Source organism: Lagenorhynchus albirostris, chromosome 3, assembly GCF_949774975.1.
Source record: "Lagenorhynchus albirostris chromosome 3, mLagAlb1.1, whole genome shotgun sequence".
Lineage (NCBI taxonomy): Eukaryota > Metazoa > Chordata > Mammalia > Artiodactyla > Delphinidae > Lagenorhynchus > Lagenorhynchus albirostris.
This window is the reverse complement of record NC_083097.1, coordinates 36,027,400-36,040,789: the sequence shown is the minus strand read 5'-3', so window position 1 is coordinate 36,040,789 and position 13,390 is coordinate 36,027,400. Positions and strand designations below refer to the sequence as shown.

At 42.9% G+C, this 13,390-nt stretch overlaps 1 protein-coding gene across 5 annotated transcripts in view; it reads right to left on the bottom strand.

Moving 5' to 3' along the window:
* Positions 1-9,820, bottom strand: part of NNT (nicotinamide nucleotide transhydrogenase) — a 94,344-nt gene extending 84,524 nt beyond the window's left edge. Inside the window, exons 1-2 of one of the 5 annotated variants that reach the window (XM_060142929.1) lie at positions 9,660-9,820; positions 1,767-1,970 (exon numbers count right to left, since the gene is read on the bottom strand). In XM_060142929.1, coding sequence (XP_059998912.1) covers positions 1,767-1,917 — 151 coding nt within the window. In that variant the 5' untranslated portion in view covers positions 1,918-1,970; positions 9,660-9,820. Of the gene's footprint in view, positions 1-1,766; positions 1,971-4,178; positions 4,336-8,943; positions 9,199-9,249; positions 9,380-9,659 lie in introns of those variants that run through there. The other 4 variants (XM_060142932.1, XM_060142930.1, XM_060142931.1 and 1 more) reach the window with 4 other exon arrangements.
* Between the last annotated feature and the right edge of the window lie 3,570 nt (positions 9,821-13,390).

Below are 13,390 nucleotides of genomic sequence, written 5' to 3'. Positions count from 1 at the left end.
TAAAAAGAAAAGAAAAGAAAAAATTGAGAAAATATGAACACTGACTGAAATTACTTTTCATGCTTTTCAATGTGGTAATGAAAGTGTGGTTATATTACGGAATAAATAGGACCCTCATCTTTTAGAGGTAAAAAATAATTATCTAGGAAACAGTCAAGAACCAGAAGTTAAACAAACAAAAAAAGTCTTATGCATAGTTGATATAGAGATCTTGAAGTCCGCGCTTTCACTCACAAGGACAATTCCCATGTGCTCAATGTAGTTATTGGCTTTTACTTTATACACAATTTTATCACACTGGATAATCTGGCTTTTCAGAACACTTTAAAAAAAATCTGAAGATAAGGCTGAGGGCTCTCAGAGGCAGGTACCCTGCCAATAGTGACTTGTCATGAGAGAACAAGAAAAGAGCTTTGAAGTCTACAAAAGGCAGACATAAGAACTCAAAAAAACCTTGGGGCTTCCCTGGTGGCGCAGTGGTTGAGAGTCCGCCTGCCAATGCAGGGGACATGGGTTCGTGCCCCGGTCTGGGAAGATCCCACATGCCGCGGAGCGGCTGGGCCCGTGAGCCATGGCCGCTAAGCCTGCATGTCCGGAGCCTGTGCTCCGCAACAGGAGAGGCCACAGCGGTGAGAGGCCTGCGTACCACAAAAAAAAAAAAAAAAAAGAACTCAAAAAACCTAGCAGTTTAGGCGGCCTTATTGTACAAATAGTCCTACAAACAAAAAGGAAATTATTCTATTTGGCAAAGACTTCTGGTTTCTCTCAAATAACCACGCTGTTCCTCCCCTAAAAATAACCGAATGCTATTTTTATTTGAGTATGTTGCCATGCAGAATAAAAAAACTAAATGGCCAAGTCTCCCTTAGAGCTACATATTGCCACCTGAGTTCTGGCCAATGAGGTGTAGACAGAGTGCTGGGAGGGTCTCTGGGCAAGATGCCTAAAGCGATCTGACTCAGCTTAGAAGGCTCCCCTTTGACACTCTCCTCCTTCTGGCTTGCACCCCAGAACACAAGCAAGTGGGGATCCTAGCAAGGAAGGCCTTGGAGGCCACTAAAAGACTTCAGCTCTTACTCTGTGTGACCTAGGAAGCTAGTTGCAAATTTTGAATAGAAGAGTGACATGATCTTTCATTTTAAAAAGATTATTCTCATTGTCATGTACAGAATAGACTGTTGTCGGGGACAGAAGTAGAAAGCAGAGACCACTTAGAAGACTAATGCAATAATCCAGGTGACAGATGGTAGTGGCTTGGACCAGGATGATAACAGTGGTGATGGTGAAAAGAGGAGAGATTCTGGATAAAAGGTAGAGCTGACCTATACCTACTATGCGGATCTGGAATGTCTCCAAGGTTTCTGACCTGAGCAACTGAGATGAAGTTGCCATTTACTAAATCAAGAAACATTAATGCAGATCAATTAATACACCTAGTTCCTAATTCCTGAGCATAGCTGAGCCATATATGTACAATTCCCCAACACCGACCAGGAAAGAGGAAGAGCTGCTAGGAGAAATGGATACTATGAGCAATAGTTTCCTGGGTACAACTCAACTGATTTGACATTTTTTTTTCTATTATATTTTCTTTTCTGTTAGCACTGACAGTCAGGAACTTCCATGCATGGAAAATATAAGAAAGCACTCATTTCGTTTTTTACTCAAAATGATCACTGTCAAACACAGGGCTGTAAAACTGCATGCCTTATTTTATCTATCATCAGGAGATCTATTGGCTCCTATGACGTGAAGTGAGACTTTACCTGGTTTTACAGGGGCTTTACACCGCAGCGCCTGATGAGTATGAAATGTTCGTAAAAAATCCTTCTTCCTAGGTAGAACCTTACAGGACCCCAAATTGCTAAGGAAAGGGCAGGAACAGCCAGTCGCCACTGTTTTCAGTAGGTTCGCCATGTTCACAGGAGCTCCCAACTTTCTGAATCCCCAATTTCCTTGAAGGTAAATCACTAAAGGAAAGAAAACGAAACATTTCTGTGCTGAGAAAGACATACTTTGCCTTTCGTACATCAAAAACATTAAAAACCAAAAAAAAGCTAATTCAAAGAGGTTGGAAAATAACAGTTAAATGTGGGCATCTACAATGAATTTATTTGCCAAGTCCTTTACTTACAGAAGATGCTTCAAAAGTTTGTTTCTAACTCAGGTATTTAAAACTTGGAATCCGTTTTCCCACTTAAATTGTAGTTATAAACTCACTATTCAATTCCAAGCCTAGGTCACATAAGTCTAATTGATCCTTAATGTAGCTGGAAAGTTAAAAAAAAATGCTATAAAGTCCAGTCACATCTTACATGAAAGTTACTGTCTAAGTCAGCTTGTCCAGCAAAAATTGCATAAAGTCAAAATTACCAGTAATTTCCCTTAGATTGTCTAAAATACTGTACAATACAGTAGTACTTGTTTAGCCACCACGCTATACAGAAAACACCCACATACTTTTCAGTGCAACAGGATATTCATCCTGTGAGATACCCGCCCCAAACCCAGACTGACTGAGTGAATGATAGATACATGTTTGTTAGGTGTACATCGCAAGAAAATTAAACATGCATGGAATATGACTCCGATTTTAAAAAAGAAAGAAAAATTCCATGGTTAACCTTATCACATAGGTTTGTGCTTGCAGATGTGGGCATAACTAGGAATTCTCTCAGTGGTTCCCACAAGTGGCCAGTTTTTGCCAGCTCTAACTGAGCTAGGTGAAGTGTCATCGACCTTTGCTGTTTCTGAGGCTTCAGTGGCTACCTCCACCACCCTCCGTGGCAGATCCCCAGGGGTACATAGAAGGCACTCCCACCATCCCCCTGACTCCCAATGCTCTCTTTCCTTCAAAAATGGGAAGAAGTAGAGGATCTCGAACTCCATCAATCAACCTCAGCTAACTCCACTAACTATGCCTTTAGGCTCTGTCCCATCATGCGGTCCCTCCTGGGGTCCAGCACCCAAACCCAGCAGACTCCAGAAACATACTTCCAGCCTCCAGAGGAAGAAGGGTCTAACTCATTTTTTATGTCATAACTACTGCCACAACTCCCTGAAGCAACTTCCTACAAACACCAGAAAGCAACAATGGGAACAGAAGTACACGATCCAGGTAGGGCTTATTCTTAAGATGTCCTTTAATTCAACAAACATGTACTGAGGGCTGAGTCTCAGAGGCACAGCCGTCAGGAGCATCTGTGGAATTAAACTGGAATAGGTCACAGACTTGGAGATAAGAAAAGTCAACAAGTAATAACACGGCAAGCAGAATAACACAAATCCAAAGTTCCAGGCATCAAAGGAGATCATGTCCTCCTACAAGGCTAAGAAAAGGAAGGCAAAGGCACTTGAGAAGGAGAGAATACTATGAAAAAAGCTAAGGAAGAGGGAGCATGCAAGATGTGTTCAGGCATGCAATCAAAAATGTGAATAATTCTTTGCATTCAAATAGAAGGTTTTATATTTTCACAGCATTTCCATATATGTCACTTCATCGCAGTCCTAAAGCACTCCTGAGTCAATAAATACCTTCCTCATTCATTCACAGGTCACCTCTACGGTTATTCATGGCTGGGAATGGAGAGCAAATAAGTTCAGAATTCAGCCACCCATTGGAAACATTCACTGAATCTATGCCAAGAACTGAGGGAGATACAAATATATATAAAATATAATTCTTGGAATTTGGAACCAAGATGGTGGAGTAGAAGGACGTGCTCTCACTCCCTCTTGCAAGAACACCAGAATCACAACTAGCTCCTGGACAATCATCGACAGGAAGGCATGGGACCTCACCAAAAAAGATACCCCACATCCAAAGACAAAGGAGAAGCCACAATGAGACGGTAGGAGGGGTGCAATCACAGTAAAATCAAATCCCATAACTGCTAGGTGGGTGACTCACAGACTGGAGAACACTTATACCACAGAAGTCCACCCACTGGAGTGAAGGTTCTGAGCCCCACGTCAGGCTGCCCAACCTGAGGGTCCGGCAATGGGAGGAGGAATTCCTAGAGAATCAGACTTTGAAGGCCAGCGGGATTTGACTGCAAGACTTCGACGGAACAGCGGGTAACAGAGATTCCACTCTTGGAGGGCACACACAAAGTAGTGTGTGCATAGGGACCCAGGGGAAGGAGCAGTGACCCCATGGGAGACTGAACCAGACCTACCTGCTAGTATTGGAGGGTCTCCTGCAGAGGCGGGGGGTGGCTGTGGCTCACCGTGGTAACAAGGACACCGGCAACAGAAGTTCTGGGAAGTACTCCTTGGCATGAGCCCTCCCAGCGTCCGCCATTACCCCACAAAAGAGCCAGGGATGCAAGGCTTCTTCAATATATGCAAATCAATCAATGTGATACACCATATTAACAAATTGAAGAGTAAAAACCATATGATCATCTCAATAGATACAGAAAAAGCCTTTGACAAAATTCAGCACGCATTTATGATAAAAACTCTCCAGAAAGTGGGCATAGAGGGAACCTACCTCAACATAATAAAGGCCATATACGACAAACCCACAGCAAACACCATTCTCAATGGTGAAAAACTGAAAGCATTTCCACTAAGATCAGGAACAAGACAAGGATGTCCACTCTAGCCACTATTATTCAACATAGTTTTGGAAGTCCCTGCCACGGCAATCAGAGAAGAAAAAGAAATAAAAGGAATCCAAATTGGAAAAGAAGAAGTAAAACTGTCACTGTTTGCAGATGACATGATACTATACATAGGGAATCCTAAAGATGTTAACAGAAAACTACTAGAGCTAATCAATGAATTTGGTAAAGTTGCAGGATACAAAATTAATACACAGAAATCTCTGGCATTCCTATACACTAACAATGAAAGATCATAAAGAGAAAGAAATTAAGGAAACAATCCCATTCACCATTGCAACAAAAAGAATAAAATACCTAGGAATAAATCTACCTAAGGAGACAAAAGACTTGTATGCAGAAAACTATAAAACTATAAAACACTGATGAAAGAAATTAAAGATGATACCAACAGATGGAGAGATATACCATGTTCTTGGATTGAAAGAATCAACATTATGAAAATGACTATACTACCCAAAGCAATCTACAGATTCAATGCAATCCTTATCAAATAACCAATGGCATTTTTTACAGAACTAGGACAAAAAACTTAAAATTTGTATGGAGGCACAAAAGACCCGGAATAGCCAAAGCAATCTTGAGGGAAAAAAACAGAGCTGGAGGAATCAGACTCCCTGACTTCAGACTATACTACAAAGCTACAGTAATGAAGACAATATGGTACTAGCACAAAAACAGAAACATATATCAATGGAACAAGATAGAAAGCCCAGAGATAAACCCACACACCTATGGTCAACTAATCTATGACAAAGGAGGCAAGGATATACAATGGAGAAAAGACAGTCTCTTCAATAAGTGGTGCTGGGAAAACTGGACAGCTACGTGTAAAAGAATGAAATTAGAACGTTCCCTAACACCATACACAAAAATAAACTCAAAATGGATTAGAGACCTAAATGTAAGACCGGACACTATAAAACTCTTAGAGGAAAACATAGGAAGAACACTCTTTGATATAAATCACAGCATGATCTTTTTTGATCCACCTCCTAGAGTAATGGAAATAAAAACAAAAATTAACAAATGGGACCTAATGAAACTTAAAAGCTTCTGCACAGCAAAGGAAACCATAAACAAAATGAAAAGACAACCCTCAGAATGGGAGAAAATATTTGCAAACGAATCAACAAAGGATTAATCTACAAAATATATAAACAACTCATGCAGCTCAATATTAAAAAACAGACAACCCAATCCAAAAATGGGCAGAAGACCTAAATAGACATTTCTCCAAATGGCCAAGAAGCACATGAAAAGCTGCTCAACATCACTAATTAGAGAAATGCAAATCAAAACTACAATGAGGTATTACCTCACACCAGTTAGAATGGGCATCATCAGAAAATCTACAAACAACAAACGCTGGAGAGGGTGTGGAAAAAAGGGAACCCTCTTGCACTGTTGGTGGGAACGTAAATTGATACAGCCACTATGGAGAACTGTATGTAGGTTCCTTAAAAAACTAAAAATAGAATTACCATATGACCCAGCAATCCGCTACTGTGCATATACCCAGAGAAAACCATAATTCAAAAAGACACATGCACTCCAATGTTCACTGCAGCCCTATTTACAACAGCCAGGTCACGGAAGCAACCTAAATGCCCATCAACAAATGAATGGATAAAGAAGATGTGGTATATATATACAATGGAATATTACTCAGCCATAAAAAGGAACGAAATTGGGTCATTTGTTGAGACATGGATGGATCTAGAGTCTGTCATACAGTGAGGTAAGTCAGAAAGAGAAAAACAAATATCGTATAGTAACACATATATGTGGAACCTAGAAAAATGGTACAGATGAACTGGTTTGCAGGGCAGAAATGGAGACACAGATGTAGAGAACAAACGTATGGACACCAAGCGGGGTAAGCGGCAGGGGGGTGGGGGTGGTGGTGTGATGAACTGGGAGATTGGGATTGACGTGTATACACTGATGTGTATAAAATTGATGACTAATAAGGACCTGCTGTATAAAAAAAATTAAATTAAATTTAAAAATAAAAATATAATTCTTGTCTTGAGGGAGATTTTGAACTACCATTACCAAGGATCCAGTCCTATCCCAACTTCCCCACTTACCCTAGTTTCTCTTCTTGGATCATCCCAGCTCCCCAACAACCACCATTCTCACTGGTCAGGCTTAGCCAGACCTCATCAGCAAAAGAACAAAGCTGCCTAGAATACAGGCCGGGTATAGTCTAAGCCTGCCACACACTCACTCGCTGTTTGACCTGAATCTCTCAGCACCTCAGTCTGCTCATCTATAAAAGGAGCACAGGAAAGCTCCTTTGTAGGACCCCATTAGGCTCGATAAGTTTTATGATTAGATGAGATTTTGCAATGCTTTAAAGCTGAAGTCCTATTTCATGGCCTGGAGCCTGGAAAATTAGCCCTGACTACTTGTAAATGTCACTAAGCCTAAATAAAATAAAAATGACCCTGAAAGATATTCAGAGAATATTTGAACCATGCTATCACAGCCTAGGACTTGTTAACATCAAAGATAGTACAGTTGACCCTTGAACAACGGGGGTTTGAACTGCATGGGTCCACTCCTAGGCAGCTATTTTTCAACAGTAAATATTAACATTACTACAATATACACAGTCCGTGGTTGGCTGAATCCTCGGATGGGGAGCAACGGCAGATACAGAGGGCCCTTATTCAAGAGCCAACTGTATTCCATCTTAATTGTCACATTTTCCCCTATCTTCGCTTTGAAGCTCTTTGCTGTTTTATTATCCATGTCTTCTTGGCTTTTAAGCAATGGAGAAAAACTTTACAACTCAAAATTGAAAAAAAAACTGTTTTTTTTAGTATGGCATTCATACAGCCGTTTAATGTAAGTTATTTTGGTAAATATCTCCCCTAATAGATTAAAATCCTTGGAGGCAAGCACCTGAGAGAGGATAGTATTGAGGCTAAGAGGGTAAACTCCTGGTTGGAAGGCCCCACTCTGCAACACATTAGCTGTGTCACCCTGGCAAGTCACTTCTTTGTGTCTGATTTCACCACCTTTAAAATGGGTTAAATCATAATGGCACCTATCATATAGGGTTATTGTGAGGATTAAAAGGACACAGTATCTTCATTGCTATCAGTGTTCACTTTATTACCTCTGGCCCAGTGCCTTGCACAAAATAGAGGAAATCAACAAGTATTGTTTGACTGAGTGAATGAATAACTAGGGCTAGGTAACCTGAAGCCTGGGGATCTATGAACACATTCTCCAAGAAACTTCAGGAAATTTCCTTTAAAAATTAAATGCTGGGCTTCCCTGGTGGCGCAGTGGTTGAGAGTACGCCTGCCGATGCAGGGGACACGGGTTCGTGCCCCGGTCCGGGAAGATCCCACATGCTGCGGAGCGGCTGGGCCTGTGAGCCATGGCCGCTGAGCCTGCTCGTCCGGAGCCTGTGCTCCGCAACGGGAGAGGCCACAACAGCGAGAGGCCCGCGTACCACAAAAAAAAAAAAAAAATTAAATGCTATGTAGCTTTGTGGAAAAGTGATTCCATCAGCAAAGCTAAGCAGCCTGAGCACGCTTGCTAATAGGAAAGCAATCCTAAACTGTCCATTCAATTAAAAAAAAAAAGCCAAAGTTTGCAAGTAAAAGGGTGCCCTGGAGAAGAGAGAAATATTTTAAATTAAAGCTCACAAGCCTCACCGTTCCTAACACAGCCTGTCCTACAAGACTCCTTACAGATTCCTTAAGGACTTCCCTGCACCAGAGGGCGAATAAAGGACGCCTGCAACTTTAATAAACAAGTTACACTTCTAAAACGAGACATACCAACCAAGGACACAATACCCTACAAAAGCTTAGACTGGCAGGCAGCGTGACTTTGCCCAAAGCCACGGGTTCAGCTCCTCCCTCTGCAACTAAACTGCCACCCTGCTGGCAGCTGCCCGGGACCGCTATTTATAACGTTCCCCGGAAGCCGATTGGCCGAGGCGGCGTAATAGTCATTCCGCCTCCGGAGTTCGAATCAGCTCTGCCCCCTCCGCTGTCTCTCCCGCATTGCCAACCCCGGCCCCACTCTTGGCCCAATAGAGGCATGCCCCGACCACCACCAGCCCGCCTCCGACATACACTCACAACTTTCGACACCAACTGTGTCTCCAGCCAGTCACCCACCCCAAATTCCCTCCGGGTTCAAGCACAATTTCGGAGGGTCCAGGTGCCACCTCTCTGGGTGCACCACGTACCAAGAGTCCTCTATGACCTCCTTCCCTTCTTCCATCCTGTAACCTGAAACAACCCCGTACAACTCCCGCCGCCCCACACAGCTCCAAAATCTGCACCTGCACAGCTGACACCTCGTTCCCTGCCCTCAGCGAAGACGCAGTTTTCGAATCCACCATCCCGCACTTGCTTCCACGTCGCCCCCGCTCGAGACAAGAAAGGGGGCCCTCGAGGCACTGTTCTCCTTCCCGGCCCAAGGCTCCCGAGGGTCCACCACGTGCAGGGGTCACTGCCGACCCCGCCCCCTTCGGCTCCTTGACAGATCTCCTTCTCCGCGGGCGCCGGGATCTTCTGGACCAGCCCCAAGCCCCCTCCCCAGCTGCGCCCCAGGAGCGCGCCCGGGCTGCCCGCGCCTTGACACTCACCTTGGCAGGGAGGCCGGGCGGCCGCGGGTTGCGAGGGGACGCCGCGCTGGCAGACCTGGGCTCCAGCCCCGCGGCGCGGCGCCTCCAACCCGGAAGAACAGCCCCAAGCCGGTGGTGGCTGAGGCCACGTGACGACGGCACAGCCCCCACCCCGGCCCAGCGCCCTCTCCTCACCGGGCCCTTCTTCCCGCCCGGCCGCCTCCACCAGCCCGCCCGCCCGCCCGCCCGCCAGCCCTCTCTCCGAATGAAAAAACCTCACGAAATGCCCCTTAGCGCACAAAGGCCAGTTACCCCAAGGAACACTTCCCTCTCCTTGGTGGCAGCCAAAAACCTCTTTGTCCCGGGCTCGACCTGTGGCCTACCCGCCCCCCCTCCCGCGTTTTCCCTCGGCCCGTGCTTGTCAATCAAACCTGGAGCCCAACGCAGGCGCTGAAGTTCCCAGGGCTACATTGGTCCTCTCCTGGAGAGCCAGTTACAAAGTGTGATCGCCTCTCCAGTGTCCCACCAGAACAAACGAAATAACAGAACTCCACTTTTGGTACCTGACTTTCCTCTAGCTGTCTAGGAAAAATCAGAACTTCTAAAAGGCAAGTGGGAGGAGGCCAGGAGGTGGTGAAGGGCGGGAATGGGGGCGTTGTTTTTCCATTCCGGACGGAGGGTGGAGTTAAATTCCTCTGAGAAGAAGTCAAGGCCCCAAAATTAACACACATCTGCTGACTGGTCTTCCTAGGCACGCCCATAGAAAGTCGTGTGCTTCTGTTCGTATTAATATCCAGGGGCTGGAGAGCGCCCTTGGTGGACGTTAAGTGTCCTGACCAGGCCTGGGCTCATTTCGGCAAAACAACTAAAGGACGCTGAAACGTAATGACTTGTGTTACTTAGTCTGCAGGTGTCTTCTGATTAAAAGCTGGAATAATAAGGTAGAGAGTATAAATTGGTTCACTTACCCAAAGCTGAATCATCACGAAGTGTCAGTATGGTCACTGCATTTTTACTTTAATTGAAATATCTAAGATGAGTTAAAAATTATGAATCTCAAAGGCATGAGGCAAACATATTCCATATCCTTAAAAAGAAATAAACTGCAGGGAAACCCTTATTTTGAGAAGTTTTCTTGTCTTTAACCAACACAAAAGGTCATACAAGTTGAGGACTTCCACCGCATCCAGATGAGGTAAAAACACTCTTCCTGTCCTGGAAGAATTCACAGACAGGAAAGGATACAGCCTCATGTTTTAAAATAATAATGAACGGTGATAAGTGCAACCCTAGAAACAATTTCAAGATACTGCAAGTACAGTAAGGCAGGAGTAGTTGATAAGGATTAAAACTAAGCTCCTTTCACAATATACCTAAGTCACATCATTATGGTGTACCCCTTAAACATATGCATTGCTGTGTGTCAACTATATCTCAATAAAACTGGGGAAAAAACTAAGGTAGGTTTAAAACATGTGTTGGAGGGTGGAGCAGGGGTTTGCTTCTTTTCTCTCCCAAGGCTTAAACAGTGGTTCCCAGCTGGGGACAATTTTATCCCACAGTGTCAGGAGACATTTTGGTCATCACAGCTGGAAAGGGGAGGCATCTAATGGGTAGAGGCCAGGGATGCTGCTAAACACCCTATATTACACAGGATAGCCCCTTACAACAAAGAATTATCTGGCCCCAAACTTCAACAGTGCTAAGACTGAGAAACCCTGGCTTAAATAAATGCTCAATGGCTTATTTAATTTGATTTAATTTGTGATTATGTGACTGGACAGCAAATCCAAAGACGATATATCGATTTTCACTTTTTCTGTTAAATAGTAAGTATATGGTAATTTTATTTTTTTCATAAATTTATTTATTTTTGGCTGCATTGGGTCTTTGTTGCTGCGCACAGGTTTTCTCTAGTTGCGGCGAGCGGGGGCTACTCTTCGTTGCGGTGCGTGGGCTTCTCATTGCAGTGGCTTCTCTAGTTGCGGAGCACGGGCTCTAGGCACGCGGGCTTCAGTAGTTGTGGCTCGTGGGCTCAGTTGCTCCGCGGCATGGAGGATCTTCCAGGACCAGGGGTCAACCCATGTGCCCTGCATTGCCAGGCAGATTCTTAACCACTGCACCACCAGGGAAGCCCAGTATATGGTAATTTTAAAAATTCATTCTGCTCATTTGTCCAACATAATTTGAGTGCATTGCTCCAGATGAAAACATTTGTCATTTGGAGGATTCTGTTTTAGGCTTTAAGCTCCTACATAATAATTACAATATGGTCATAGGAATTACCAAAGAAAATAGGAGTATTTCCAAAAGTTTGTTTTAAGTTAGTTGCTTCTGAATCTTAGACGCTGTCTTGTATAAAATTTTTGCAAAGATTTTGTATCCCCTATTAGGTGGTGAGGACTTTGTCCATTTTGATATCTGCTCCTTCCTCCTTGGCCTTCTCAGCCTTCAACCCCACTTAGAACAGTACTTCTCACATATATGCAAGTTTTCATTACAGATTGTTCTGTGATTGGACATTTTAATTTTAAATATATTTTTAAAGCAAGATACACATCAAAACTTAAACCCTCTAAAATTTAGGAGACTTTGTACACACAAATGCTTAAAGATATTATTTAATATTTAGTCCTAATCTATCCAAAGCAAAAAAGATTTAAATCTTTAGAAGAGTGTGACACACCATTAGAGTCAGCTTTGAAGCCTCAAACCGTAGAGGTGCCCAATAGCCAAAAATCAAAATGTAGGCTAAGCCTGAGGAAATGTGTGATCAGAAACCGAACTCTAAAGATAACATGTTACCAAAACCCTGCATCTAGTTAAAACCAGGCCAGAGAACAGGTCAATTTAATGTGTTTTCATTGTGGTTATTACTTTAAACAGTTATCAGCAGTTTGTTTTTTCAAACTTCCCTTTTATAAGTAATTATAAAAAGTAAACAACTCCAATGAGGTGATATGCTTAGACTCTGGGGATTTTTAATTATACAGACACTTGACAGGTTTTGAAGCAACCATCACTAACCTCAGTCTCAGCCCTCTTCTCTCAGGCAGACCAATCAAAAGTGTGTTTGATTGTAGGAAGCAAATATTAACTGACTGAATGAACTTACACTAATCAACATTAATTGGAAGAGGATAGAGGAGAACTGACAATAAGCAGCCAGCACGAAGTTAAATAATTGGCAATTTAAGTTCAGTAAAACAAGTTTGCATTGAGAACTGTAAGCATCTAAAACACCAGCTCTAAGCACACCTTTGTTCTCTCCATGTAGTAAGTGACAGTGATAAAAATCTATGTTTTTTTTAATGAATACAAAAAATTATTTATTTAATGATATCTTTGGGGGCCTGGGGAAATGGTGAGGGGTAGGAGCTATATTAATATCCTAGGGCTGCCGTAACAAATTACCACAACCTGGGTGTCTTAAAAATGACAGAAATATACTCTCTCATAGTTCTGGAGGCCAGAAGTGTGAAATCAAAGTGTCAGCAGGGTTGATTCCCCTGGAGGCTCTGAGGGAGAAAATATCCCATACCTCTCTCCTAGCTTGCGGAGAAAGCTTCTGGTTGTCAGCGATCCCTGGTGTTCCTTGGCTTGTAGACACATCACTCCAATCTCTGCCTCCTCTTCACATTGCTGCCTTCTCTGTGTGTCTCTGTGCCCAAATCTCCCTCTTCTTCCTCTTACGAAAACATCAGTCAGTGGATTTAAGGTCCACCCTGAATCCAGGATGAGATCCTTAACTAATTACGTCTGCAAAGACTGTATTTTCAAATAAGCGTAGTCACAAATTTTGGGGAGACACTGTTCAACCCACTACAGGGGCAGTCTGTGTGTTTAAGGGTACAAAATGTAAAGACGGGTTTTTGTTGTTTTTTTAACATGGGTAGATTTACTAGCTCTTGAGTTTAAAGTGAAAGTTCAAATTATTTGGCGGAAATTCAGGTGAAAGTTGTTTATTAATAATTAGAAGAATTTTCCTATAAACTTCTTTGCTTTTTTAATACTCAACCTAATTGAATTTTTTCTTCAATTTTTAAAAAAATATAACTATATATTACACAGTTACCATTGTCAAACTACTTGATCATAAACTCCATAACAGCAGTTAACATGTTTATACTTAACTTTTTATTTATTTTATTTTTTTAACATC